At 46.4% G+C, this 27,227-nt stretch overlaps 1 protein-coding gene across 1 annotated transcript; it reads right to left on the bottom strand.

Annotated features, from left to right (window-relative positions):
* Positions 1–1,181: 1,181 nt before the first annotated feature.
* On the bottom strand, positions 1,182–10,980 carry LOC146041763 (oxysterols receptor LXR-beta-like). The gene is made up of 4 exons (XM_083161664.1): positions 10,900–10,980; positions 4,178–4,196; positions 3,418–3,626; positions 1,182–2,086 (listed from the first exon to the last, which is right to left on the bottom strand). Exons 1-4 carry the CDS (start codon positions 10,978–10,980, stop codon positions 1,913–1,915), a joined length of 483 nt encoding a protein of 160 aa, XP_083017790.1. The 3' UTR covers positions 1,182–1,912.
* Between the last annotated feature and the right edge of the window lie 16,247 nt (positions 10,981–27,227).

Raw genomic sequence — 27,227 nt, 5'->3', positions numbered from 1 at the left:
ACAAGCACCTGTGACACACAAAAACTGGTCCGAGTTGGTTCTGGTCCCGTCTGTCACTGATGTACATTACCCCGACTTCTACAGCTCATGTTCTAACAGGCAGCCAGGGTCCTCTATAATCTGCCCTTCATAGCACAGGGGCCCACGTTCTAAGCCAAACTGATTATATGGATGATGGTGCGTTAACAGCTGCGCCGCACAGGACGCACCTGGGCCCCTAATTCCCACCCTCCATGTTGGTCACAAAATGTTTGCATCTGTCGGTCTTTAATGTCCTATGCCAAATGATTCTGTATGCCATGAGATTCTGATCAGAATGCCTCCACTTATTTGGTTCTGCTCATTTGCATTGGTGCCGATGAAGACATTGGCTATCAGCCATCCGGAAACCTTTGCATCGTTACGCTACTCTGTCACTTCCCTACCCCCAACTCTGTCACTCCCTAACCCATGCTTTATACTTTGTACTACACCATGGTATGCGGTTGTGTATTGTACTCATGCTGTTTCTCCGCTGTGTTTTTACACTTATGTGGTGCCTTACAAATAATTATTAATAAAACCCTAAAATATGTAATATATAGATTAGCCTGACACACACCAGCAGTGTACTAGGTGCCCTGTTTGTGCCTGTAGCATCTATTCCCTGGAGATGGGGGGCTTGGCAGCACCCGTGGCCCTGGGAGTGGGATATCGTACCCACTGCCAACAACAACAGTCTGGTGAGATGTACTAAGCCTAGAAAAGTGATAACATGGAGGATGATAAACCACCAACCAATCAGCTCCTGTCATGTTTCAAACCCAGCCTGTAACATGGCAGGTAGGAGCTGATTGGCTGTCAGTTTATCACTCTTCATTTTATCACTTTTCAAGCTTAGTACATCTGGTCCTCTGTCTAATGACAGTACGTGGGTTCAAATTCTGGGGCTTGAGAAGAGTGACAGCCTCGCAGAACCCTTTTAGAAATGTAGGGACCATTCACAGTCCCAACCTTTAGTGATCCAAGTATAGGTTCTTTCTAAACCGTAGAACATTTACCTGGACCACCCACCCTGGCAACATATTTTTGCCAGGAGTTTTTACACCAAAAAGAAAGATGTGTGAGACAAATGAGAACTAATCCAATATATCCATCTACGTAGTATAGGTTGGGATTACCGTTACCCTGATTCTCCCCAAAAAAGAAACTGAACAAGCAGATTAAAGCTTAATCTTCCATTTATAAAGATCATTGCTACAATTTGGGATGCACGGGCAATTACATGACTGTATAATCTCTGCCAAATATCAGAGGACAAACACCTCTCCCCTAGTATTTATCACACAGCACCGGTTGTCGCAGCCCCTCCCACCCTGGACATTCCAGCTGCATGGGGTTTTTTTGTCTTTTTTTTTACTTTTCTGTATTAGCAAATACTATTTTACTTACACATCAGCAGGGTTAGTGAGGCGTGGCCTCACGCAGCTACACCTAAAGCATCTCTGTACATATTACATCTACCACTGAAGTCACCGCCGTATTCTCAGCACTGAAGAGTTATTCTAAAGCCTAGCGTCGGGCCTTACTTTATAAAAGTGATCACCTGGGGGTAAAACAACCCTGCTTACAAGCCATGACTCTCCTCCATCAAACTGAAGTTCATCCAAAGTCAACCAGTGCCTTAAAACGGTATTGTTAAAGCCTCAGAAAATGGAGACCTCCCTTTCCACCGGTGGCTGCTAGCGACGGACGAGTCACTGTAAAGCGGTTGACAAGTCTCCACCAGTTCTTCTGTCTGAGTTTGGACATCCAGGGAAAGAAGTCTTCTTCAGGTTGTGCTGAAGACCAGGCCTATCTCCCCCCCTAGAGAGTATCACCGATGCCAGAAAACTGATCTGTGTGCCTACATCATCCCTGAGCACATCGGGAGCTAGATAGGTCTCAAGTCCACGTTTTCAATGTCATCCACATCCCAGATCTCAGACAATAATGGTGGCAGTTTCTTGTCCTGAAGGCGGAGGGCAAACACTTGCTCCGAGTGCACGCTGCTAAGTGTCCGTAGGCAGACCAGCCTTATTAACATGAGAGGGAACATCAGGTGATCCTGTGGGAGATAGAGAGAGCAAGTCTATAATTAACCATTATATGACAGGGATGAGCCACACCTGCCTAAGGGGCGCTTTTATAAAGATCGCATTTTACAATGCGATCTGGGCGGAATATTACCGCCCAGGATCGCATTGTAAAATGCGATCATATCGGGCGAATGTATCATTTTTAAGGGCGTAGGGACAGGGCTCCGATAGGAGCCCGTCCCTGCAAAGCCCTAACCGGGAAGCCGGGAGGTCAGCGCATGCGTGGTTATGCGCTGACCCCCACCGACCCCTCTTACCACACTGCCCTGCTCGGGCAGTGCGAAGTGTAGCCATAGGCTACAATGGGCTATCGCCATATCAGCATGGCGATAGCCCAGGGCTGCGATGCCGGGCTGCCCGATGTTAATACATCGGGCAGCTTCGCATCCCCCATAGAAACCTATGGGGGATGCGGCCGGCGGCGCTGCAGGGAGGATCGCAGCAGGGATCGGAGCAGTCCCCCTTTGATACATTTAGGAGATACTTAATATTTGTGGCTAAACCCTGATTTAGCCGCAAATATAGTTTGATAACTGGGCCCCTTATAGTTATACCAAGGTTATTGGGGGATGGGTCATAGGTTTGACTCAATGAAGGTCGATATACACTGGGTCAACCACTGAAGGTCAAAAGTGCTTAGGTCGACACCTGAAATAGTATCAAGTCGACAATGGGAAGATCAACAGTCAAATGGTCGACATGAGTTTTCAAGGTATTTTTTGTCCCGAATGTCGACAAGGACACCACCTAATTGTACTACTGCGCTCTCCATGCTTTGGGTACGGTGCCTCGCTGTGCTTGGCACACTATTATAGTCTCCCACCATGCCATCGGGGATGGTGGATGGTTCATGCAAGTCTAAATCCATTCCCCCTTATAATATGTGGTATGTTGAGATTTAAATGCGATTTATCATTAAAACGGCTGCAAGCTCAAAAGTTTATTAGAACTCTGAGATTTCTTATGATTGCCAACTACGGCAGTCCCTCTACAAGCATACTCCCAAAGCAATGCTGCCACCTGTAGGACAGGAGGAAGCAATGCGCCCACATTAGTAAATCGATCACTCTTATCAAATTGGAATCTTATCAAATTGGAATCGCTCTAAAAAATAACTGGTGACATTACAAGAACTTCCCCAAATCTACATCTGTGTGAAGGAAAGTCCCACTGCGAGGGGTTGGGGTATGTAACTTCAGCCATCTACCGCCAAGTGCCCTTACTTGCTGGATGTTGAACACTTGCCGCACCATAATCGCTATGAAGTTTATCTACACTTTTGGGCGGCTGTCTAAAGTACCTTAGGCCTCTTGATACGGGTGTAGGAGTGCAGAGCTTCCACATACGGCAGCTGGAGGTTCTCCACGAGCTGGTGGTTCTGCACGTTTGGTCGGTCAGCGGAGAAGATGTTTATCGCTATGAGGAGGGCATATTCGGCATCGTCCAGCTGCATCTGCCTCATGCCACGCGAGAACTCAAAGATGGGGTTTATGAACTCTACTTGTAATCCTGGGGATAGAGAATACACCAGAGTCACTGAGCCGCCTGATAGTACAATAGCACTGCAGTCGCTCACAGACAGCGGCTTCTAGAAGGGCTTAGGAGAACACAATGAAGGGGAAACGTTGCCCCCAAAAGTAGATCTTATGCAACAGAGTAGGTGCAGATTTAAAAGGCCCAACTATCAAATGGCACCTTAACCTTAGTGAAGCAGCTACTAGACCTATCACTAAGCAAGCAAGACCACGGATCTGATACAGGGTCTAATTCAAATTCAGACAAGGTAAATTTGTTCTTAAAATGTACAAAACCATGCTGCACTGCAGGTGGGGCAGATGTAACCGATGCAGAGAGAGAATTAGATTTGGGTGGGATGTGTTGAAACGGAAATCTAAATTGGTGTAAAAATAAAGCAGCCAGTATTTACCCTGCACGGAAACAAAAGAACTCACTCAAATCTAATCTCTCTGCACCTGTTACATCTACCACACCTGCAGTGCAGCATGGTTTATAAAAGGATATAACAGTGCCCTGCAGATGACTTTGGACTCTGGACTCACCTGCCCGGTGGAAGTCATCCTTGCTGTACAGAGCCAGATTAAGGTCTAAATGGGCCTGGAGCTGAAAATTATCAAGGGCCTATTATGCGCAATAATAGGGTTTGTGGCCAGCACCTAATAATGTGGGAGGCGTGACCAGTGTTCTGGTTGGGTGGTCTGCTCATGGGTGTGTCTCTATTTGTGTATAGGCATAGGAAAAATGCAGGGAGATATTTTGGCAGATGCCCTCCAAAGCTGCACCCGCAGGATGCCGATGTCCTAAGATACTTGTGGGGTCATCCATAAAAAAATACTGAAAGCCGAAACTTGGACAACATTTCAGCACCTTTTATGTGGTCACCTAAGTTTACCACACCATATACCCCTTATACAAATCATGCAACACAATAGTACCCCCCTTATACTGTACTTGTCTCTTACCAGGGGCGGACTGGCCATTATATCTACCGGGAATTTTCCCGGGAGGCCGACACTACAGAGGCCGCCACCGCCGAAAGCTGCGCATACGTGCGCAGAGCCACACTGGGACAGCCTGGGGCTGAGGCCGGGGCTGCTCAGCGGCAGGAGGCGACGCCCAGTCCCTGTGTGCGGCCCTGCCTCCTCCGTCTGTCATTGGTGGGTGGCTGCTGTCATAGATAGTAGCCCCGCCTCCTCCCGGCCGCTGTTCTCTGTCCACCCCACCACTGACTGCACTGCCTGCCCCTCCTACTCCAGCCTCCACAACATGGATGGACCACGCCAAACAATAATCAAAAATGCCATTCACTGTATTCACATAATGTATAAAATAAAAATATGAGTGAGTCCCCCGATTGGCGGCAACGCCGCACATAGTGCCCTGTTAGTTACTACTGTATGTGGCCCGCCTCCTCCTGCCCGCTGTTCTCCGGGATTCATATTTTTATTTTATACATTATGCAATCACCATTGCATTATTGATTATTCTTGGCGTGGTTGTTGTGAGGAGGAGGGGGCAGTGCTGCGCCGCTGTGTGTGTGCGGCGTGGGCGCCGGCGGCCGCTGATCGGCGATGGCCGGGAACTCATAGGCTCCGCCCCTTACACCACTGTACAGTGACTTCTGCACGGTCACTGTCTTCCCCCTCCGCCTGGGGTCGCCTGAAGCTCCGCCCCTGGTCAAAATAAGCCCCGCCCAGAACAATCTAAGCCCCCACCTCCTCATCAGTCAGCGTCTCTGTAGCCCCGCTGCGATTATATGCCCTTCCAGAGGTAACTTGCTCATGGGGTCTTGGAGGCTGTTTGGGAGCCAGTGGTGAAGGGCTACTGCTGGTGCTGCGCATCTTCTCTCTGCTGCCGAGGAAGAGGTAACTGAAGAATTAATCAGGTGAGAGGGGGACTGTGTAAACTGCTGCATCCTCAATCTACCCCCTCGCTAGTTAGAGTGTCCTGCCTGTGCATCCATCTATGCCCAATCCTATCCTTCTCTCTCTCTCCATATAGCCCCTCCCTTCCATCCATCTCTCTCTCTCTCTCTCTCTCTCTCTCTCTCTCTCTCTCTCTCTGTGGCCCCTCCTATCCCTCTCACTCTTTCTCTGTGGCCCCTCCCATCCATCTCTCTCTGTGGCCCATCCATCTCTCTCTCTCTCTCTCTCTCTCTCTCTCTCTCTGTGGCCCCTCCTATCCCTCTCACTCTTTCTCTGTGGCCCCTCCCATCCATCTCTCTCTGTGGCCCATCCATCTCTCTCTCTCTCTCTTCCCATCCCTCTCTCTCTCTTCTCATCCCTCTCTCTCTCTCCCCATCCCTCTCTGTGGCCCATCCTGTCCGTCCCTCTCTCTGTGGCCCATCCCGTCCGTCCCTCTTTCTGCGACCCATCCCGTCCATCCCTCTCTCTGTCACCCATCCTGTCAGGTCTTCTCTCTGTGCCCTCTCCCCCACATCTGTCTGTTCTTAAGCCCCATTAATGCTTCTCCCTCTCTTGCTCATCTGTTTCTCTTTCTCTCCCTCATTCCTTATTTTTCAATGAAAACTCTATCTATCTATCTATCTATCTATCTATCTATCAATCTATCTATCTTGATCTCTCTTTTCTCTCTCTCCCGCTAAGAGGCATTGTAGTGACGAAGGCTGGGGGGTGGCCATAAAGTTCTAGTTAAGCCCCTGGATATAGATGTGTGCGTGTCCATGTAGTGCTGTGAGAGTGTTGGCATCTTTGTCAGCACCGTCATTGTCTGTTTGTCAGCATCTGTCTGTCAGTATCTCTGCCAGCTTCCATGTGTCAGTGTCTGTCTGCGTGCCAGTATCTCTGTGTGACTGCATCATGTCAGCGTCTTCCTGTTTGTCAGTGTCCATCTGTTTGTTTGTGTCAGTGTCAACATCTATTTTTGTGTCAGCATATTTCTGTGTCATCGTATTTCTGTGTGTCGGCCTCCTTGTACTGTATCTGTGTGTCAGCATCAGGGCCGGTGCAAGGCATCTTGGCGCCCTAGGCAAACCTAAAGGATACCGCCCCCCCCCCCCCCCCCCAACTTCACATTACGCAGGAGCTAAAAATCACATTACGTCACACAGTAGGAGCCAAAAATACATTACACTGCACATTAGGAGCCAAAAATCACATTAAGTCACACAGTATGACCCAAAAATCACATTACGCCGCAAAGTAGGGGCCAATAATCACATTACACCGCACAGTAGAGGCTAAATATCATATTATGCTGCACAGTAGGGGCCAAAAATCACATTACACCACACAGTAGGAGCCAAAAATCACATTACGTCGCACAGTAGAAGCAAAAAATCTGTGGCAGGAGAAGTTAACATTAGGCTGCGGTAGGTAAAGTGACGGCTAGGTTGAGGCGGGGAAGCTGACATCTAAGCTGCGGCGGGGAAGGTGACAGCTAAGCTGCGGCAGGGAAGGTGACAGCTAAGCTGCGGCGGAGAAGGTGACGGCTAAGCTGCTGCAGGGAAGGTGATGGCTAAGCTGCGGCGGGGAAGGTGGCGGCTATGTGTCAGGGGAAGTTAGTATTAGGCTGCGCCAGGGGAGGGATGGTATGGCTAGGCTGTGACAGTTAAGGTGATAGCTAGGCTGCAGCAGGGGTTGTGATGGTTAGGCTGTGGTATGGGGGTTAAAGTTAGGCTGCACACTCCCTGCTATTTTCCATTTGTGCCACCACGGGGTCTGCCGCATTGGAGTTATGCCACTGGCGTATTAGCCGGTTAGCAGTGGGCGCACATAGAAATGTATGGACAATCAGTGATTGGCTGAGAGCTCTCTCAGTCAGAGAGCTCTCAGCCAATCACTGGCTGTCTATTCATTTCTATGTGCAGGGTGGGTGCATGATTACTACACTGGGCAGTGGGCACATAGCTAGTCCCCACACCAGCAGCTGCCTACTACAGTGATTATTTATTAAGTACAGGCAGCAGCAGGACAGTCTCACAGGCGGCACACTCATGAGCAATGCTTCCTTGTTAATCTCCGGCGGGTGGCGGAGCTGCCGCCCGCCCAGCTACTCAGTGACACAGTCCGTGCTGCCAGCACAGACTGTGTCAGAGTAGCTGGGGGGGAGGGGGGCGGACGGCGGCTCCGCCACCCGCCGGAGATTAACAAGGAAGCATTGCTTTCTGAGTCGGAGCGTGCCGCCTGTGTGACTGTCCTGGTGTCCAGTCCAGCGCACCGGGTAGGGGGGCAGTGGATTGACCAGCTGGGGCGGCCGCCATCGAAGTTTCCCGCTGGCTGCTGTAAGCCTCATGACCGGGCGGCAGCCAGGGGTGGGGAGTGACTGTCTGTCAGCGGCAGGCCGGCAGCAAGGTACACATCGGGCTCCGGAGGGGGATATGGGGGGGGATCTTACTTACCTAATAGCTGCTTGTTGTTGCTGCAGTCTGCAGATGATCGCTGACGCTGCAGGCAGCATCTTCTAGTTGTTCCTCCGGGCTCTCCTCTGCGTAGCTTCCTGCTGCTGCCGCTGCTGGCTGGCTGCAGCTCACTACCGCCCTCCAGTGGCCGGCGCCCTAGGCAAATGCCTAACCTTGCCTAGTGGTGGCGCCGGCCCTGGTCAGCATCTGTCCATGTGGTGGTGTCAGAGTGTCAGCTTCTGTGTCAATGGCTGTGTGTCTTAGCATCTGTCAGTACCTGTGTGTCAGTCTGTCTGCAAATTAGTGTCTGTGTCAGTGGCTGTCTCTGTCAACATATGTGTCAGCATCACCACCCCAATCTGCTTCACCACCCCTTTCATTAGGACACGCCACCTTTGATTGACCATGCTCTCCTAAAAAGGACATTACTCAGTCCTTTATAATTAACATAGAGAATATAAAAGAAAAGCTATATTGAGATGTGCACGATTTTTGGTGGTTCATAAAGTGTTAATAGTGATAAAATCAGAAGGTTTTGTGCTAGTGGTAACACTGCACCCTGGTATCTCTTCACATCACTAACCGGTCCCATTGAAGTGATATTGACTTGGGCACATGCTCTCACTGGCTCCCATTCACTTCAGTGGCAAAGCTGGAGCATTTGGCAATAATCAGTGAACAATTTTGTATTTTTTTTTCTTTTTTATTAACTGTTCTAGCACTTACGAAAAGGCAGACAATGCAGACAGTCTCACTCTGAGTCTGTGATTGTATGTGCGCCGGGACGTCACTGCGCACATTGCAAGAGGCGCAAACTATGCTGGGGCAAGGTGGGAGGAGGAGAACGGGAGAACTTGAAGCCTATGTTGGAGTCCTCAGTCATGGCTTCTGCTCCCCGGAGTCCTGCTCCGAGTCCGCTCACAGCAGCAGAAGACTACTCTCAGTCCAGTGGCTGTGTGTGGCAAAAGTGGCATCAGTTAACTGTAAGTAAAAGCACTGCCAGCAGCCCGGCACCACTGAATAGGCAAAATTATTGTCTCTCTGCCAGCAGGGCTGCCATCATAAATTGTGGGGCCCAGCTGCCTAGGACTGCCAAAATAGGAAGCCCCCCCCCCCCACACCCTCTATTCCAGCCACATCCAGTCCCCTGTCGTGCTGACAACCCGCTCAACTACTCTGCTGAGCAGCATGTCAGCTTTTCCAGCCCTTGGGCAATGAGCTTAAAATGCCCCCCACACCCCCCTGTGGCGATGAGCATAAAATGCCCCTCCCTCCTCCACTGTGGCAACGACCATAAAATGCCCCCTTCATGGCAACCAGCATATAACCCCTGCAAGGGGCATATAACGCCTGGCAACAAGCAATGTAGGTAAGCAGCACTTATGTGTTATAATATATACTGGGCATAATGGTGTGTGCTGTAATGTGTACTGGGCATAACGGCGTGTGCTGTCATGCGTACTGGGCATAACGGAGTGTGCTGTCATATGTACTGGGCATAACGGCGTGTTCTGTAATGCGTACTGGGCATAACGGCGTGTGCTGTAATGCGTACTGGGCATAACGGCGTGTGCTGTCATGCATATTTAGCATTATGGTGATGTGATCCTGGTTGGTGTATGTAGTGTTTTCTGGCTCTTTCCAGAGAGAGGCAATGTCCAGTATAAACATACAGTATCAACAGCCTGAAGTTAAGAGTGTGTAAAGTCAGGCTAGTGCCAGACAACCATGGGTCCATTCACATTTTACAGTCACACCAACAAACACAAGTTAATATTGATGAATCTGATATTCAGACACTATTGATGCTTTAGTTTTGCCTGTCAACAATGTATCTAAGTATAGTGATGTGGTAATCCCGCCTACTGTTATGTTGGCTCCGCCCATTATTGATTTGTTGCCGCCCACATGAGGCCACTTCCAGAAATATTCCAGGGCCACTTTTAGTCCCCAATCCGCCCCTGTCTCTTACACATAGGGGGAAATTTACTAAAGGAAATTTGTAAAAAAAAATAGGTGTATTTGTATCCAGAAATACACTTATTTTTGATATTTACTATCCCAAAAATACGGCAATTCGTATTCGTATTGATAGCACATTGATAGCACGACTATGAATTGCCATATTTTCAGGATAGTAAATGTCAAAAATAAGTGTATTTCTGGATACAAATACACCTATTTTTTTACAAAATTTCCTTTAGTAAATTTCCCCCATAATGCCACATTGAATGAGCCAAAATTCACACAATGGCACACGGATTGAGTCAAAATTCAGGGATTTACCTGGGAATATGGTCCCAGGATCATGCAGGGACATTCCCGGGCTGGCCCATTTTACACCAGCCTAGTCCCTGCATTTTCTGGTGTGATGGGGAGAGAACCCCCCTCCTTAAACAACCACCTATATCCTCAGAACCAACTGAGCCTTTTACATGTGATTTTGATTGATGATTTTGGTCCCGTAAAACTGTGCCATTTGGTTCCAAAAAAATCTGTCCTCAAACAACATGAACAGCCATGAAATGACATTTCAGAAATGAAAAAATGAAATGAAAAAATCAGTTTACCCGCAATATCTCTAGAACCAATGAACCCATATGGACCAGCCTGGCATCAGATTGAAGACCCAGCGATTTGGGATTGAGATCAACCTCGAGCTTCTGTGATGCCAGAGGGGGAACTGGCAGCCGTTGGAACCTAGTGGGGGTCAGAAATAGCGGGTCCCATGTTATCCTAAGAGGGGAAAACGTTCCAGGTTTACCTAGCAGTATCTCCGGTTCCCGGAGGGCTAGCAATGCGAGGCCGGGCTCATTGGAAAGCTATGGCCCTCAGCTACAAAATGGGCCTATTTAGAGAGTGGGCCTGGAGCTATAGCTCCATCAGCCCCATTGTTAATCCGGCCCTGTTGCTGTAGGTAAAGTATTTCAGGAAGGTTATACATACAGTCTCGTGGTTGTAGCACCTTGCGGTCTCCAGCAGCATTTTCTGTCAGTGTAAGGAAGAGAGCGCCATCTAGTGTCTGATGTATTACAGTGATAAATACTACTACACACTAACAGAAGGATTATAATCCGGATCACAGCATCCCTACCATTCGTGCATGTGTATAACTGACTCTCTACCCCATATACAGCTGTGAAAACAACATGTGGGCACCCATAGCAACATATGCAAATTATACCACCCTCCAGCTACTTCCCATTGCTAATCCCCCCACAGGGGTCAATCTGGAGTGGTCAGTGCATTTTGCAAATAGGCAAAACATATGCATGCATTGGTTTTTGGGGGCGGGCGTGAATGTGGTGGGAGGTGTTAGTTGTTGTAGTAGGTGCAGGGGGGTTATTTTTTATGGTTATTTTACTGAACACACGACTTCCATTGGGCAACAGCAAGCCCAGCAAATGCCCACTTCAGTTCGATGCCATCACATTAACAATTCAAAAACAGGGCCAGATGCACTAAGCTTCAAAAATTGACAAGATGGAGAGTGATAAACAGCCAATCAGCCCCTACCTGACATGTCACAGGCTGTGAAAAATATCAGGCAGGAGCTGATTGGCTGGCTGTTTATCACTCTCCATTTTATCACTTTTGAAGCTGATTGCATCTGGCCCACAATCTGATAATGAATAAATAATGTCCAATTATTAATAGAAGGTAAAATATTTATCTAATTAATATTTGGTGTTTATGCAGTGCTCGGTGTGGCCAGCTGTGGTCCATGGGGCTACCATGCCGGGATGCGTTCCACGGACCGGAAATCACTCTGGATATGCGGAACGATAAACAGGACATCCGGGATAATCAAACACACAAAATATATAACTTTATCATTTACTATGTTCCCTCGCCCATTGCCTTTTGGGACTCTGTTCAGCCTGGTCCCACCTGCATGCACACTGGTGCCTACCATCATCAGGAAACTTGCTCCCAAACCCATTGCCTTTTGGGACCTCAACGCCTGGACTGGATCCACCTACCCGCAAACTAGTGAGCACTTATGCCATTCTTATGTCGGCCTCCAGCGATGACAACTCAGTTTGTGGACTTTATATTGACCAAGGACTGACTATTCCAAACATTCATGAACATCCTCTGAGTGTGTCCATATCATTTATTTTATGAACATTGGTTATTTTATATATATGCAGGGGTTAAAGTGGGGGGGAACTGGGTGGAACTTAGTTCCACCGCCTGGTTTGGTAGGGGGAACTCAGTTCCACCTCCAACACAACCCTGCACAGTAATTCCAACAGAAAATCCTGTCCCAGTCTCTTTTTTTTCTGGCACGGTGTATGTAAGTGCCACTGAAGCAAAGAAAAGTCACCAAGAGAAGCAGGCTTTGTGTATGCTAAAGACAATATGGGGTACTACTGTGTGTCATAATGTGATTACCATGTGGTCAATATGCTGTGTGACCATACCCCTCACTTTTGAGACCACTGACGATTTATTATTGCAGGTAGGGCACAAATTAGCAGTTTGTATGGGGTGCCGAAAACCCCAGAACTGACCCGGTCTCAGTTAAATTGGACATGGGGGGGGGGGGGCAGGGAAAATGAGTTCCACCACCTTTCCATGACCACTTTAAGCCCTGTATATATGGATATTTTAGCATTTCAAAATAAACAGTATTTTATTTATGTACAATTGATGTAAGTCATATTATTTGTGTAGCGCTGTCTACTCTCTTTTTGGAGACGGCGGCCCCCTGCCCACACGGCCATCTGCCCCCCCCTGCACAAATGTGAATGGATCCATGGGGAGAATGCAGAGTAATTGAATAGCTGACGGTATGGGATCTACAGCTTTTCCACACACAGTAATTATACACTTAATTTTCCTGGCGTGTTTGGCAGAAGCCTGCACGGATCAGTCAGATCCATGCAGGCTTCATTGTAAAAAAAAAGGATATATAATAAATAAATAAATAAAAAACGGCGTGGGGTCCCCCCTCACGTCCGTAAGCAGAACTCAAACAGTGTTAAAAATAAATCAGGACACCAACGAAACAGGGCTCCGCTGACTTTTAAAAACCAGCTCCAGCGCCAGGGCTGGTTCCTAAAATATGGGGGACAAAATGAATAGGGGTCCGCCGTATTTTAAGAACCAGTGCCAGGCCCAACCAGCCAGCAGGGTAATGCCACAGCCGGGGGGAGACATTTTATACAAGCCCCCCCCCCCCCCGGTCAAAGCATTTATCCCTACCGACCAGTCAGCCTGGGCAAGGGCCCTGGGGAAGTGGGGACCCCCCTTTAACGAAGGGGTCCCCCCCTTCCAGGACTTACCTGCCCAGGCTGAAGCCTGGGGCTGTCTCCGGTACCCCTGGGCGTTGGGTACTGGGCTGATTAAAGTGTAAAAAATTGAATTCAAAACTAATGTCTAATACTGTGGAACTATGAGTCCCAGCAAGCCTCCCTCGCATGCTGGGACTTGGAGAACCACAAGACACTGACACACATGAAATATAAAACTTGAATACATCCAAAGCCCACACATACTGATACCCACCTATCTTGAGCCCGTAGGTAGCCCTGGGTCCGGTGTCCTGGGGTCCGAGGCTCCGGGGTTCCTGGGTCCGGCGATCCTCGGTCCAGGGTCTGACGATCCTGGGTCCGTACAAATCTTCAGCGCCTCACCCCCGAATGATTCTAGCCAAGAAATTCGGCTCCTGATTGGCCGTTAGGCGGCCAATAGAATTATACCCGGAACACAAATTTGCATACGGCTGAAACAGCCGTATGCAGTCGTATTCATTCGTATTAAGAATAGGAATACGAAAAATCATATTCGTATTAATATTATATCTGTGCAGAATGTACAGTATATCATCCCGCTGCTCAGCAACGCTGAAGAAAGTAATGAGAGCATAAAAACCCTACGCTTGGAAAATCTGTACACACACTGCCACCTAGTGGTAGAGATTTATATTGTCATGCACAATTTGGTCATTTATCTTGCAGGAATGCAAGACTCCTGAATCTTTGTGAGCAGGTGAGGCATCATTTAGAGCAGCGTCTCCCAAACTTTTTAGGGCTACTGCCCCTTTGCTTTCATAAACTAATCCCCAGCACCCCAAAAATAGAAATATTATTCACCCTGGCCTTGCCTCCATCACTGCTTACTGCCCCCTTACCTTTAATTTCGGGAAAATACATCTTCTCTATGGGCTTCTCCAAGAGAGAAGCACTTCAAAATAGCCAAGTACGGTGTATAGCCCAAAACATCATTCAGTATACTTCCCACTGCCCCAATACAGGGCAGCATGGATGGTGTAATGGTTAGCGTTACTGCCTCGCAGCGCTGAGGTCATGGGTTCAATTCCCACCATTAACCCTAGAATGTCTGTGTGTACATGTGGTAGGGAATATAGATTGTAAACTCCACTGGGGCAGGGGCTGATGTGAATCTCTTATATATTTGGCTACATCTGTCACTCAAAGTGTGTCTGGAGCTATAACACTGGGTGGAGCCTCTGACTCACATGACTGACTCTCATGACAGAGAACCAGCCCAGTGAGCCCACAGACAGTGCCAGACACCCTCTGCCTCTCCATGTTACACAGCAAAGACACAGCTACTCACCAGACACACCAGGTGAGCGCCCCACACCGCCATACCTCCCAACATGACCCTCTCCAGGAGGGACAGAATGCTCTGTTTGTGGACTTCCATCTTAATTTATGATTGTCATCACCTGTCATTTTAAACAGGGTAATTGATAAGAAAGGTGTTTAAGCACAGGTGATGGTAATCCATAAATTAAGAAGAAAGTCCAGAAACAGAGCAATGTGTCCCTCCTGGAGAGGGTCATGTTGGGTATGCAACCCCCCCCCCATTCACGGCATCCCCACGATTAAATGGCACATGCAAAACACTGACATGGCTATGGTCGACAATGAAAAAGGTTGACAAGATTTATTTTTCACTTTTTTAATGTTTTCATATTCATTCTCATGTGTCGACATGGACACCAAAGAAGTGCCACACTTATGTCAACATTTACATGTGTTGACCTTTCTGTGTTGATTTTTTCTTGTGGCGATTTGCGGCACCCCCCGCGACCCCCCTCCCGCGATTTGCAGCACCCCCCCCGCAATTCGCGGCACCCCCGGTGACTCCAGCGATTCACGGCCCCACCCCATGACACCCCCCCTCCTGCAATTCGCGGCACCCCGCGACCCCCCTCCCACAATTCGCGCCAACCCCCGGGGCCCCCCCTCCCGCGGTTCAAGGTGCCCCCCACGACCCCCCCTACTGCGATTCCCCACCCCTGACCCCCCCTCCTGTCATTGCGGCAACCCCCCGCCCCCGCGACCCACCCTCCCGCGATTCACTGCAACCCCCCGCGCCCCCCCATCCCACGATTCGCGGCACCCACACCCCCCCCGCGACCCCCCCTCCCGCAATTCACGGCATCCACCCACGACCCCTCCTCCCGTGATTCGCGGACACCCCTCATCTCCTCCCTCCCCCCCCCACCCCCGCGCGTGATTCACGGCAACCCCAGGATTAAATGGCACATGCAAAACACTGGCACGGCTATGGTCAACAATGAAAAAGGTTGACATGAGTTTTTGAAGATTTATTTTTCTTTTTTTGAATGTTTTCATATTCATTCTCATGTGTCGACATGGACACCGATGAAGTGCCACACTTATGTCAACATTTACATGTGTTGAACTTTCTGTGTTGATTTTTTCTTGTAGCAATTTTTTTCCAGTGACAACTATGTGCACGTCAACCTAGACATCATCAACCAATTCTTTGTATAATATATAACACCTGTTCTGTTTTACTGTAGGTGTTTTAAGTCAGACCTTTTACTGCTACTATTACTGTTTATGTAAATGCATTCTGAATGACAGCAACATCCTACCATCCTTCTACAAGAATATATAACCAACTAGGTGATTCATCGCGCCCCGTGCCCCCCCCCTCCCGCAATTCACGGACCCCCACTCGCACCCCCCCTCCCGCGATTCGCAACCCCCCCTCCCCCCTCGCGCAATTCACGCCCCCTCCCACGCTTTGCGGACCCCCGCCCTCTCCCGCGATTCGCCGACACCTGCGCCCCCTCCCTCCCTTGATTCACGGCACCCCCCGTGCCCCTCCCGCAATTCACGGCACCCCTAAGCCCCTCTTTAGTCCCCCGTATACTCACACACTCCGATCACTACCCAGCTTCCTGCTCTCCTGAACCGTAACTTCCACCACTGGGGAGTAGCTGACGCTGTTTTGCCCACATGCCCCTATCATGCCTCATAGCCCAGCCTCCTGCTCTCATGCACCCAAACTCCCACCCAGTAGGAGGAGACACTGACTAAGGGCCACCATCCTGTACTCCTGTACTGCCACGCTGGACCCTCACCCACTGGCAGAAGCTGCACAGTATCTCCCACCCTCCTCTTTAGTCCCCCTTATGCCCACACACCCCTATCACTACCCAGCCTCCTGTTTTCCTGTGTCGTGACCTCCGCCAGTGGGAAAACGCTGACTCAGAAACACCCTATTGCACACACACACACCTAAACAACATGCACACACAGCCCCCCCCCACACCCACAAATGTCACTGTACCATCCACATTATCAATGTACATCTTACTCTGTAACCGCTTTTTAATTAAACAAAACAATACACATCCCCTTCCATATCATATACTCTCTATTTAACACATTTCACCTATAACTCAAGTTGCAATACAGGCATCTTTCATACAATTCTAACCATCTTTCTCATATACAAATGTTCACAAATTAAGGGGGCGCAGCCCCTTACGACGGTGTGAAGAGCGCCCGTAGGGCGCGATGAATCACCTAGTATATATATATATATATATATATATGTGTGTGTGTGTGTGTAATATTCTCCCATGCAGTTTGCGGCCAGTAATGATAAGTGCAAGGGGGCCCCCCTGTTTAAAGTGCCCCGGGCCCCCCGAAGGCTTAATCTGGCACTGATTGTACATCCATGCCCCCTACTGCCCACTATGATGAGGCCACGCTCCCTGCTTTAACAACCCTGCATGGGGCAGCCGGAATGTTGGTCACTGTGCACTGATGTTATGTCTTACTGGAAATGTGTGCATACAGTATTAGTTACTTGTCATGTCACTGTATGTACTCAACAAACATCGGCATTATGTTAACAACGGCTGTAGAACAAGGAAAACATGTATTTACACATGGAGATATAGGATCCGCACCCTCCCACTTAAGATTGTAGTGTAAGCGAAGGAGATGAATTTAGAAACCTCTCGTCATACATTATCCAGAAGAAAAGTTTTCCTTTTGGTGCAGGTTCTACCAAAAAATAATTAATCCCATATCCTGAAATACATTTTGGTCCGCCCTACATGTATATACAAAAGTACTTTAATGGGCGTGGCCTAATCAGTAATAGCCACGCCTACTAAAAATAAAATAGATATTGCAAAGAATATCTATAGGGGCCAGTTGCAGATCTGGGAGGGGGATTGTGATTTTACCTTGCTTGCTCTAGGAAGCGGTCCCTCCTCTTCGACCAGTGTATCTTTCCATTGATATTTGGGAAGATGGTCAAGGCCGGCGCCACCACTAGGCAAGTCTAGGCATTTGCCTAGGGCGCCGGCCACTGGAGGGCGGCATTTCGCCCCCCATGCCACGGGGTACCTGTTGTGCCGTCTGGGGAGGAAGGGGTGTCTATTCCGGGATCTGACAGGAGCCTGCGCGGGTACCTGTCCTGCGACGCTTTGTGTATAAACCTGGCGGCGGCGGGGGTCCCTGCAGTGAATAATAAATGACTAGCACTATGCGGCGGCGCGGGAAGCGCTTCTATTTTGAAAACACTGGCCGCACGCTGATTCAGCCAATCAGCGTGCAGCCAGTGTTTTCAAAACAGATGCGCTTCCCGCCCGACTGCCGGATACAGCTAGTTATTTATTATTCACTGCAGGGACCCCCGCCGCCAGGTTTATACACAAAGCGTCGCAGGACAGGTACCCGCGCAGGCTCCTGTCAGATCCCGGAATAGACACCCCTTCCTCCCCAGAAGGCGCAACAGGTACCCCCCCCCCCCCACACACACACCATGGCACTGGGGCGCCGCCACCCCGACTCGCCTGGGGCGCTCCGATGCCTTGCACCGGCCCTGAAGATGGTGCATGTGCGCAATGCACTGTGTGCCATCATTTTCCGGGAGAGGTCACTGTGAAGTTTGCGCCCTTGAGTAGATGTGCAGGTACGGATTTAACTGGATTTATTCAGACCTAAAAGCGGGATCTGATTGGCTATCGCCGTCACATGTTTTGGAAAGTCAATAAGAGCAGTTTGGATGAATCTGATTATGGAGCCTGCAAGTTGCGCCGCTGTCCTGCGATAAATGTCTGAAGCATGCTCACCTACTGTGCTAAGAAACCGGATAACTGCTCTCAGCGCTGAACTGGAGGAATCCATCATACATCCAACGGCGCAAAACAACTCTCAAGGAATGAAGAAACTGAAGCCGTTCACTACACATGCGCAACTGGGAAAAACACCGCGCCATCTATCGGCAACACATATATTGGATACAAGTGCCCTACAGAAAAAGTTTCCTTTACATTTGGGCCCACCTTATAGATCTGATCTTAAATAGAACTCCCATCTTAGTAAATTGCCCCTTAGGGCCGTATTCAATGCAGCCGGCAAGGCGGTTAAACGGTGAGGATCTGCGAAAACAAGCGGTTCTCAGTGTTTAACCCCCGCACCGGACGCTCACCGTAATCAACGTTCCAGGGGAATCCTCGCTGTCAGAGGATGGCGAGGTTTGTGGCTAATGCAGGGAGCGTGCTGCATTTAGCCGCGAGCCTCGCTGTTTTGTAAGCCACACATGCCGTTTCCACGTCGCTGTAAAATCCCGGCGAGGTGGAAACGGCTTGTGCACGGGGGTCAGTTGAATACTGACCGCGCGAGCTGTGACAGCTCGCAAAAAGCATTGAACACTGCTCTTAGAGTTAGTTAGGTTAGGCAATTATACTTACCTGTCCCCTGTCAGGGTTCCCTCCATCGGGATGATGGCATTGGTATAACAGAGTATATAATTAGTGCACCATTTAATTTTCTCAAATAAAGTCTTCATTTTGATACACAAGCCCTGTATATAACTATACATCATTTGTGTTCAAAGCTTTAACCCATCAGGTCCAACGTCTAGTCAGGCTCAACAGCCCTAGCGCTAGTAGCAGATCCAATGGTGATTCACTATAAAATAAGAACATTAACATCGTTCAACATTCAATGTAGGCCATTTATTTAATAAAAAATAAATAAAAAAATAACAACATTTAATTTAAACCAGACTGTTTGAATTGCAAAAACAAATTTGGACTGCAAAGGATTAATGTGTTTCAAGGACATTTTTGTGTGTTTAATAGATACTAGTAAGCCCGCTTTGAAAGCTAGTAGATGTAGTTTTACTTGCTGCCAACATATGGCAGTGTTTCGGAGTCACACGGAGACTAGACATATATAGATGATAATGATAACACAATATACCATTTAGAGCAATGTGTCTCAAGGTATCCTGATGGCAATCATACATCTGCGATATGTTGGGACAATGCTCCAATCCCCTTCTGGCTGGGTCTGGCGATCTGAGATATTAAACTAGCCCAAATCTGGTATTACATTGTTAATTAACATGGTTAATTACCCAAATCACAGGTGGCCGTACACAACTGTGATGTATCGCAGCAGGGTATGGCCAGGAACTTTTTGCTGGGAGTTTGTGGACACTGCAATGCCCCCTGGGAGGAAGGTAGGACACTTAGGGCCTTATTCTGATCGGTGCGGATATTCCCGCATGCGGACGGACCGCCGATGTTGATCGTCTGCGCATGTGCAGAGGTCACTCTGCGCATGTGCAGGCGATTTCGCCGCACGGATTCTTTATACGCCGCACAGGGGGCGTAGAGGGGCGTGAGGGGCTACTTAGCCTCATTACCCTATGCATACGCCCCGCGTTTCATGGGCGTTCCCATGCAAACGCGGGGCGTATGCATGGTAATGAGGCCGTGACGCGTGGGTACGGGGCGGGCATCTGACATCGCCGGATGTCAGCCGCCCGCCCCCATACATGATTTCACACGGACAAGTGTCCGTGTGGTCTTGTGTTGCGGGACCTGGTGGAGCGTGCGGCCCTGCATTCGATGTTCGGCGACCATCGAATGCAGGGGCTGCTCCCAAGACGGAGGAGGCGTATCCCCGTCCAATTTCATGCGGATCGCCACATATCCGCGTACGGACGGCAGGTGGCGATCCGTATGGAAGGCGGGGATTCGCCTGCACGGTTGCGGCCGCATATTCTGATCGGGCCGCACCGATCAGAATAAGGCCCTTAGTTATTTTTGCTTGACACATAGCCACATAACCGGTTGGTGGCCTTTGTGCCTGTGCCCATCCTACTCAAATAGGGCAGAACTTTGTCCACACACCAACAAACAGCTACCCTTAATTTATAAATAAATTGATGTATTTTATATGAAAAATAAAGAATAACTTTTAAAGATACCTTGATGAGAGTGAACCTACATAACGAATCGTGAATACCGGTACGCCACCGTAAAGAAACCTTGATGTGAGAGTGATAACGTAGTTTGATGTGAGTGAGGTACGCTGAACAGATGAGAGCAAACATCTGCTAAGTAAAAGTCACCCAGACGTTCCTAGCCTCACTACATTTCTATGTAAGAGGTAGGAACATAAACCATACTTGCCTACTTTTGGAAACTGGTTTCAGGGAGTTTCCATAGCTTACAACTTGAGCATGGTAAAAATGAGGATCATCTTACGCGGCCGACCCGGGATGGGGGTGGGGCTACAAAGAAGGTGGGTGTGGTCTCCAGTAAAGTGGGCATGGCCCAGTGCAGTGACACCCATTTTCATCATATTTCCCTGGTGGCTGGCCGCTAGCAGGCTTTTCTGGCCTGGGTGGCTCTTGTGCTGACCACGGCCAGCGGTGCTTGGCAGGCCTCTTAGGCATACTCTGTTGTGCTGTCCAGATTTTTAGATGGGGATTGAGTATTCTTGGTGTATTGGGAGGGCTATAGGGGGCATAGGGGGGGACTGGCGGCTAAAACGGGAGTCTTCTGCAAAATACGGGCATGTCAGCAAGCCTACTTCCAAACCACACACACACACACATAGAGGTCACAACCAGCACACAAACATACAGGGGTCACAACCAGCCTACACACACATAAGGGTCACAACCAGCCCACACACACACAAAGGGGTCACTACCAAACTACACACACACATACAGGGGTCACTACCAGCCCACACACACATAGGGGTCACAACCAGCACACACACACACACACACACACACACACACACACAGGGGTCACTACCAGTCTAACACACAAACATACACACAGGACAGTGTTCTGCTATACACAAACATACAATGCCAGTGTATTCACACACATTGACACACACACTGATAATACAGAAAATCAACTAATCAATAAATCTATGCTTTTATTATATTCTGTTTTCCTGACTGCCGCTATTATTGCTGCAGATGACTTTAGCTTGTTGCACACTGTACTATTCACTGCGTATGAGGCCTTCCCTTTGCGCTTAACAGTTATAATGCTGTATGTTAGAAGCAGCAGCCATTTTGTTAGGCATGACTTGCATAATAATATTATTAAAATGGCTGATCATTCAGAACAGAGCTGTAAAAGTGATTTCTTATAGAATATTGTTTTTGGTTTTAGAAGCTTAAGAATGTGATGTTGACAGTATAATGTAGCAAGGACAGGAATCTAGTCTCCACAAACTGAATAAGATTGGAACAAGGCCACACATGCGTAGAGCCACAAGGCCACTGAAGTTGGGTGTTGGGTTAATTATGACATCATGATTGAAAGCAGAGCTTTCCAATAAGACTCAATGCTTATGAGTAATTAATTAATTAATGTGATAAAGGTTTAAATATCAGAGTGATAGAAGGAGGGGGAAGGCATTTTGAGGAAGAACCAGCAAGCACGGGGGGCTGGAGGTAATTATGAAGGAGGTTTAATCATGGCTGATCACTGTCCTTGAAAGGTGTCCATTTTGATTTGATTTAGAATTACTGTTTAAGTATTAGCTAGTCAGTTTTATGTTTCTTGTGTCAGTCTGCATTTGCAAATATCTGTAATGAAGCTATTCTTTAAGTAAAGCATTGTCATACCTTTTATAACAAGGTTGTGTGGGTGTGCAATCATTTCAGCGTTGCCGTTATATTTAAAGGTATTAAAGTAAATAAATTTGGTTTGGGTTATTTATCATATCTAAGCTTATCAGATAAATATCTGGTTTATCAGTTGGAGGCCCCAGCGAGATTCAATGATGTTGGTTTTCACATTTTGTCAGTTATTGAGAAGATCAAAGTTTGAAAAAAATTAGCTATTGAAAAAAAATGTGTAGAAATTTTTTTGAAGTCGGTGCATTTTTGCACCCTTATCTTCTCAAACATCTGTTAAGGTGTGCTAATCCAATATCACTTGAAGCAACTTTGCTATTTAATTATAAAACAAATAGATCGTAATTTAAGGCATGGAAAGACAACGCTGCATTTTGCAGACTGTCAGCTTACTAAAACCCCCCCGCATCGCCCATTTCTTCTCTGTGTCAGAGAATAGATAAGGAGAGCAGCGAGAAACTTGGCAAGAAGTTGTAAACCACATTGCTTGGGTCAGGAAGAGTATTTCTTTAGTTTATTTACAAAGCATGCAGACTATAGCAAGCATATTGGTATAAAGGTTATGCTGACAATAAATTTTCTACTTTAAAAAAAAAAATATATTCTTTAAATGACAGTATTTTTTTTGTTTGTTTTTATTTTTTGACTGCGGTTGGATTGTTTGATGTATATTGTCTGCTGAGGATATTGCTGAAGTAACTAATCTGTGGCGGTTGTTTTGATAATTAGAGTTTCTTTGTTTGTCCAATCTATAAACTTTAAAGAAGTTGCATATATTTGTTGTAGGTTTTCCCGTGCTTATAATTTGGTGATTAGAGATAGGAGATTGTGTATTTACATTCCTTCCTGGTTGTCTGGCCAGCAACATGTGGAAGAAATGGAATGCATGATTTATCCATAATCTGTATTGTTTGGAAACCCCCGGATTGTCTACTGTATATGGTTTATATAAGAAAATGTTAATAAATAATTAAATATACGTTGCATTGTTAGAGCTAGCAAGCAGTCGGATTACAATAACAGTTTGAGCTAATTTCTTTATATCCATAGACAGAGGTCCGTTAAAATACAGAGTTTAAAGGAGTAGACGCTAATATTGTAAGCCAAGTAACAGTTCATTTTTACCACCAGAATAAATAAAGTTAATTGGAATATTGTTTATAACAAAGAAAGTAAGATCGAGTTTATCTCATTGTAAAGTTTTTTTGGTCTCCTGTCTTGCGGAGATGAAGTCCGTAATGTCGGACTGATGTTTTTCTGCTATGGGTTTTTGATTTAATTTTTTTGGTTTATTAAACAAAGCAGCTGTGAGTTGGAAACTCTAAAGTGATGGATTCAGTTGATGTAATGCGAGATAAGGAGTTGTCCATGTTAGGTGAAGAAACAGGAAATGATCATGTGAATTCAATGTTTTTTTCATTTAATGAGTAATACATTTTGGATAAGAAAAACGATATATATCGATGAGATATAAGTCCAATATAACATCTATTCTTAAAGGTTCATATTGATATATTAGACCATGTTTTCTGTTGGCAATTTCTGTTGCCTATTTGTTTGATCTGGATACATATATTGAATCAGATATACCATACCTCCCAACTCCGCGCGAGCGCCCGAAAAGGGGGCGGGGCTATGCAAATGAGGGCGCGGCTTATGCTAATTAGCCGCGACCTCATTTTCATACGAGAATGGACGCTGTGCGCATGCGCACAGCGTCTATTCTACTAGATTGGGGGGTCTCCCAACTGTCACCCCCCGCAGCGGGACAATGCCTGCCGCGGGTGGGACGTCGGGACAGGACCCGAAAATCGGGACTGTCCCGACGGAATCGTGACAGTTGGGAGGTATGGATATACCTTGAGTAATGCGCAGATAAATCCTGGGTTTATTTTTATTCTTATGAATGGAAGGTAATCAGTGATAACTGACTCAAGGCTGTGGGGTTTTCTTTAAGCCAATTTTTGTTTTGATTTTGATTTGTGTTAATTTAATTTTGTTTGTTTTGAAAGGGGGAGGGTACTAAATTGATAGAGTATCTTAAGGGGTTAATACTGTGGCCACAGTTAGCTAAATAACAAGGGGAGATAGTGATCTAATCGTGTAATGATCACTTAGACAATGTGCAGATATGGTAACAAAGAATGACATATTGCATATAATTTTTTTCTGATTTGATGAGTTGATTTTTTCCTGTGAAGAGTGCTGACCGGTAGCGAGATTCACAGGGGGTATCTGCCACCTACGTACAAGGTAGAATATATGGGGAAACATAATAAAAGAAGACAGGGTGGGGGTGGGACACGTGGAAGCGTAGGTGTGATAACATTGGGTGACACATAACGCAGCGTGGAAAGCGTAGGTATGATAACATTTGGGTGACATATAACGCAGCGTAGGTATGATAACATTTGGGTGACATATAACGCTAGGTTAGGTTTTTTTGGGAAATTTTTCATTTATTTTATTTACATTTTTGTCTTTGAAAGAGGTAACACCGTTTTAAGCATTTGTATGGGATCACAGAAAGTTCTGAGTATGTGACTAGTGTGAGCAAGTGAGAAGGTATAGAAAATACTATGCTGGTCATAGTTAGTTGGAATTGGTGATGATGATGCACCTGTGAGGTAATGATTATTGGATGAGAGTGAACGCGCAATGGTCTGGTGACAGGTGGTGAAAGCTTCAAGAATTGAGATAGTATATCCCACTAACCCACATATGTTTGGAAAGATTGTACTGTCCCACTGAGGGGTTAATTCTGTTCAGTGAGAAGTGAGGAGAGGTGATATGTCTTTTAGAGCCTTAGGGAGAAAAGAAAAATGGGGAAAAAAAAGAATAATTTTGAAAAAAAAAATTTGTTTATTTTTGAAAAAGCAGAAGGGAATAAGTTTTTTTCAGTGATGAGGTGAGAGTAACATCAGAAATAACTCTGTAGGAGATTAAAGGCAGGAAATGGTTAATGAGATTGATAAGAGAGTAAAGTTTTATTCCTAAATTATGTGAAATATCCAAGGAGTGTTACAGAACTGTTTTCCATAACAAGGACATGAAAGATCTTAGAATTGAAGATATTGTTTACCCTTTTGAAAAGGCACAATGAATAGATTAAAGTTATTGCAATGTTTGTATGGGACAGTGATCAGCCATACCCAAGGATGACCTCCAGCCCCCTCCCCATTGCTTCCCTCAAGTGATAATGTTGTTTTGTCAACATCTGTTTAAAAACTGCCATTTTTTTTTCCAAATGACAAATGCTAATATGATGTATGAGCTTAATAATGCTATTGCTTTTGCTTGTTTTATTTAAATTAAATCCCAGCCAATAGAGGTGTGACCATTCCAGAGAAGATATTAATTTACAAATTGATGCATTTCATTTTGCACAGAAAAAGCAAGTGTTTAAAAAATTATTATTATTATTATTATTATTATTATTATTATTATTACTGAGCCACTAGAAATTCTTTAGAAAATAATATTGAGTCTGCAGGTACCTCTGCAGAATCCTTATCAAAGCCCTTATTGAAAAAATACAGACTGTATAGTGATTATTATAAGATGCATATTGAGTTGCATTTTTATGCTTACTTATTTATCTGATTGCATGTTGCTACTTTACTAGATCCATTGGTCATGCATATGAGCCCACAAATAAGGAATGGAGGTCACAATTGCTGCACAACTAATCATGATATTATCTCAAATATTTGTAATGATTTAATGATTGTTTTTTCTCAGAGTGGTTTGGAAGAAATTGTGTATTATTAACAGGAATCAATGAGAGACTGCTGTCAGAAGGCACTAACCGATATGAGGACCCTCACGGGGTTAGAGGATACGAGTGATGCTCATAGGGCATTAGCAATTAGTATTTTGATGAGTTTTCAACTACTCATCCTGTCACAAGTTTCTGAACATCTATGGACCACAAGAAATAGTTTTTTTTCCAGATTTTACAACAAAGTATATTATCTAATACCCATAGTAGTTGCAACACTCTGTTATTGCAGGTTATCTACCCAATGCGATTATTCTGATTATTTTTTTAGTGTAAATCAATTCACTTTACAGTTATGGAAGTATTACCGTCATCTAATCATTGATTTATGATCTGCATATCTCTTACTATCAAATAGCAGATAGTCAGGACTTACTACATTTATTTACAGCACAGTCCAATATACGTGGACTTAATTAAGCCAAAGTTTTATGGACAGCCCCACTATGTCCCGCAATGAGTTGCATGATTGCTACCACAATGCTGATTCAATATGTTTATGATCTAATGATGTGTTTAAATTCTTTACAGGATTCTCTTACTGACACCTTTTCTATTACTACTACTAAATCTAACTGACACAGAGCTGACAAAGTACAATATACTGACATAATTGCTTCATTTGAGGCTCTGATACATGCACTGACAGAAGCCACAGCACTGGATATATTAGATTTATCATATACCTGTCTTTACTGTAATGAACAACAAGCAGCGGCCTTGGGAGTTTGAACACATATACATGGGGGTTCACATAGACCCATCAGGTTCTACAGTTGCACACTTGACCGAGTGGCATCTGCTTTACCAACATGCTTAAGGACTGTGGCGGCTGCTGCAGCCTTTGTATAGAAATTACAGAACACCGCACACTATGTGTCTCTAATGCTACATCTTTTCTAATGAACTTTTCACGGACAAGACACATTTCCAGTGCATGGTTCTCTCGTTGGGAACTTTTGCTCCCAGCGCCACATGACCTGACCATTGTCAGGTGTGGTACGCTAAATCCTGCTACTCTGCTACCTGGTGGGACCCGGGAGTCCCAGAGGATGGATGAGAGGCAGGATTTAGAACATGATTGTGAGGAATATTTAAAGCAAAATTTCTCCAATTAGACCTGATATCTCTGACACGCCACTACCATCTACAAAGATTGTAGTCGTCACCACGCCACTACCATCTACAAAGATTGTAGTTGTCACCAACAAGGAGACTCAGGATGGCCATATAC

Source organism: Crinia signifera, chromosome 19, assembly GCF_055691185.1.
Source record: "Crinia signifera chromosome 19, ASM5569118v1, whole genome shotgun sequence".
Lineage (NCBI taxonomy): Eukaryota > Metazoa > Chordata > Amphibia > Anura > Myobatrachidae > Crinia > Crinia signifera.
This window is presented reverse-complemented; position numbering and strand designations above follow the sequence as displayed.

Bases quoted from the DNA above. Each gene is read 5' to 3' on its own strand.
- LOC146041763 (XM_083161664.1), bottom strand. From the start codon at position 10,980: ATGCTGCTGGAGACCGCAAGGTGCTACAACCACGAGACTGTATGTATA. The intron at 2,087-3,417 runs GTACTTTAGACA...TATCTCCCACAG, and splicing joins CCCGTATCAAGAGGCCTAAG to GATCACCTGATGTTCCCTCT.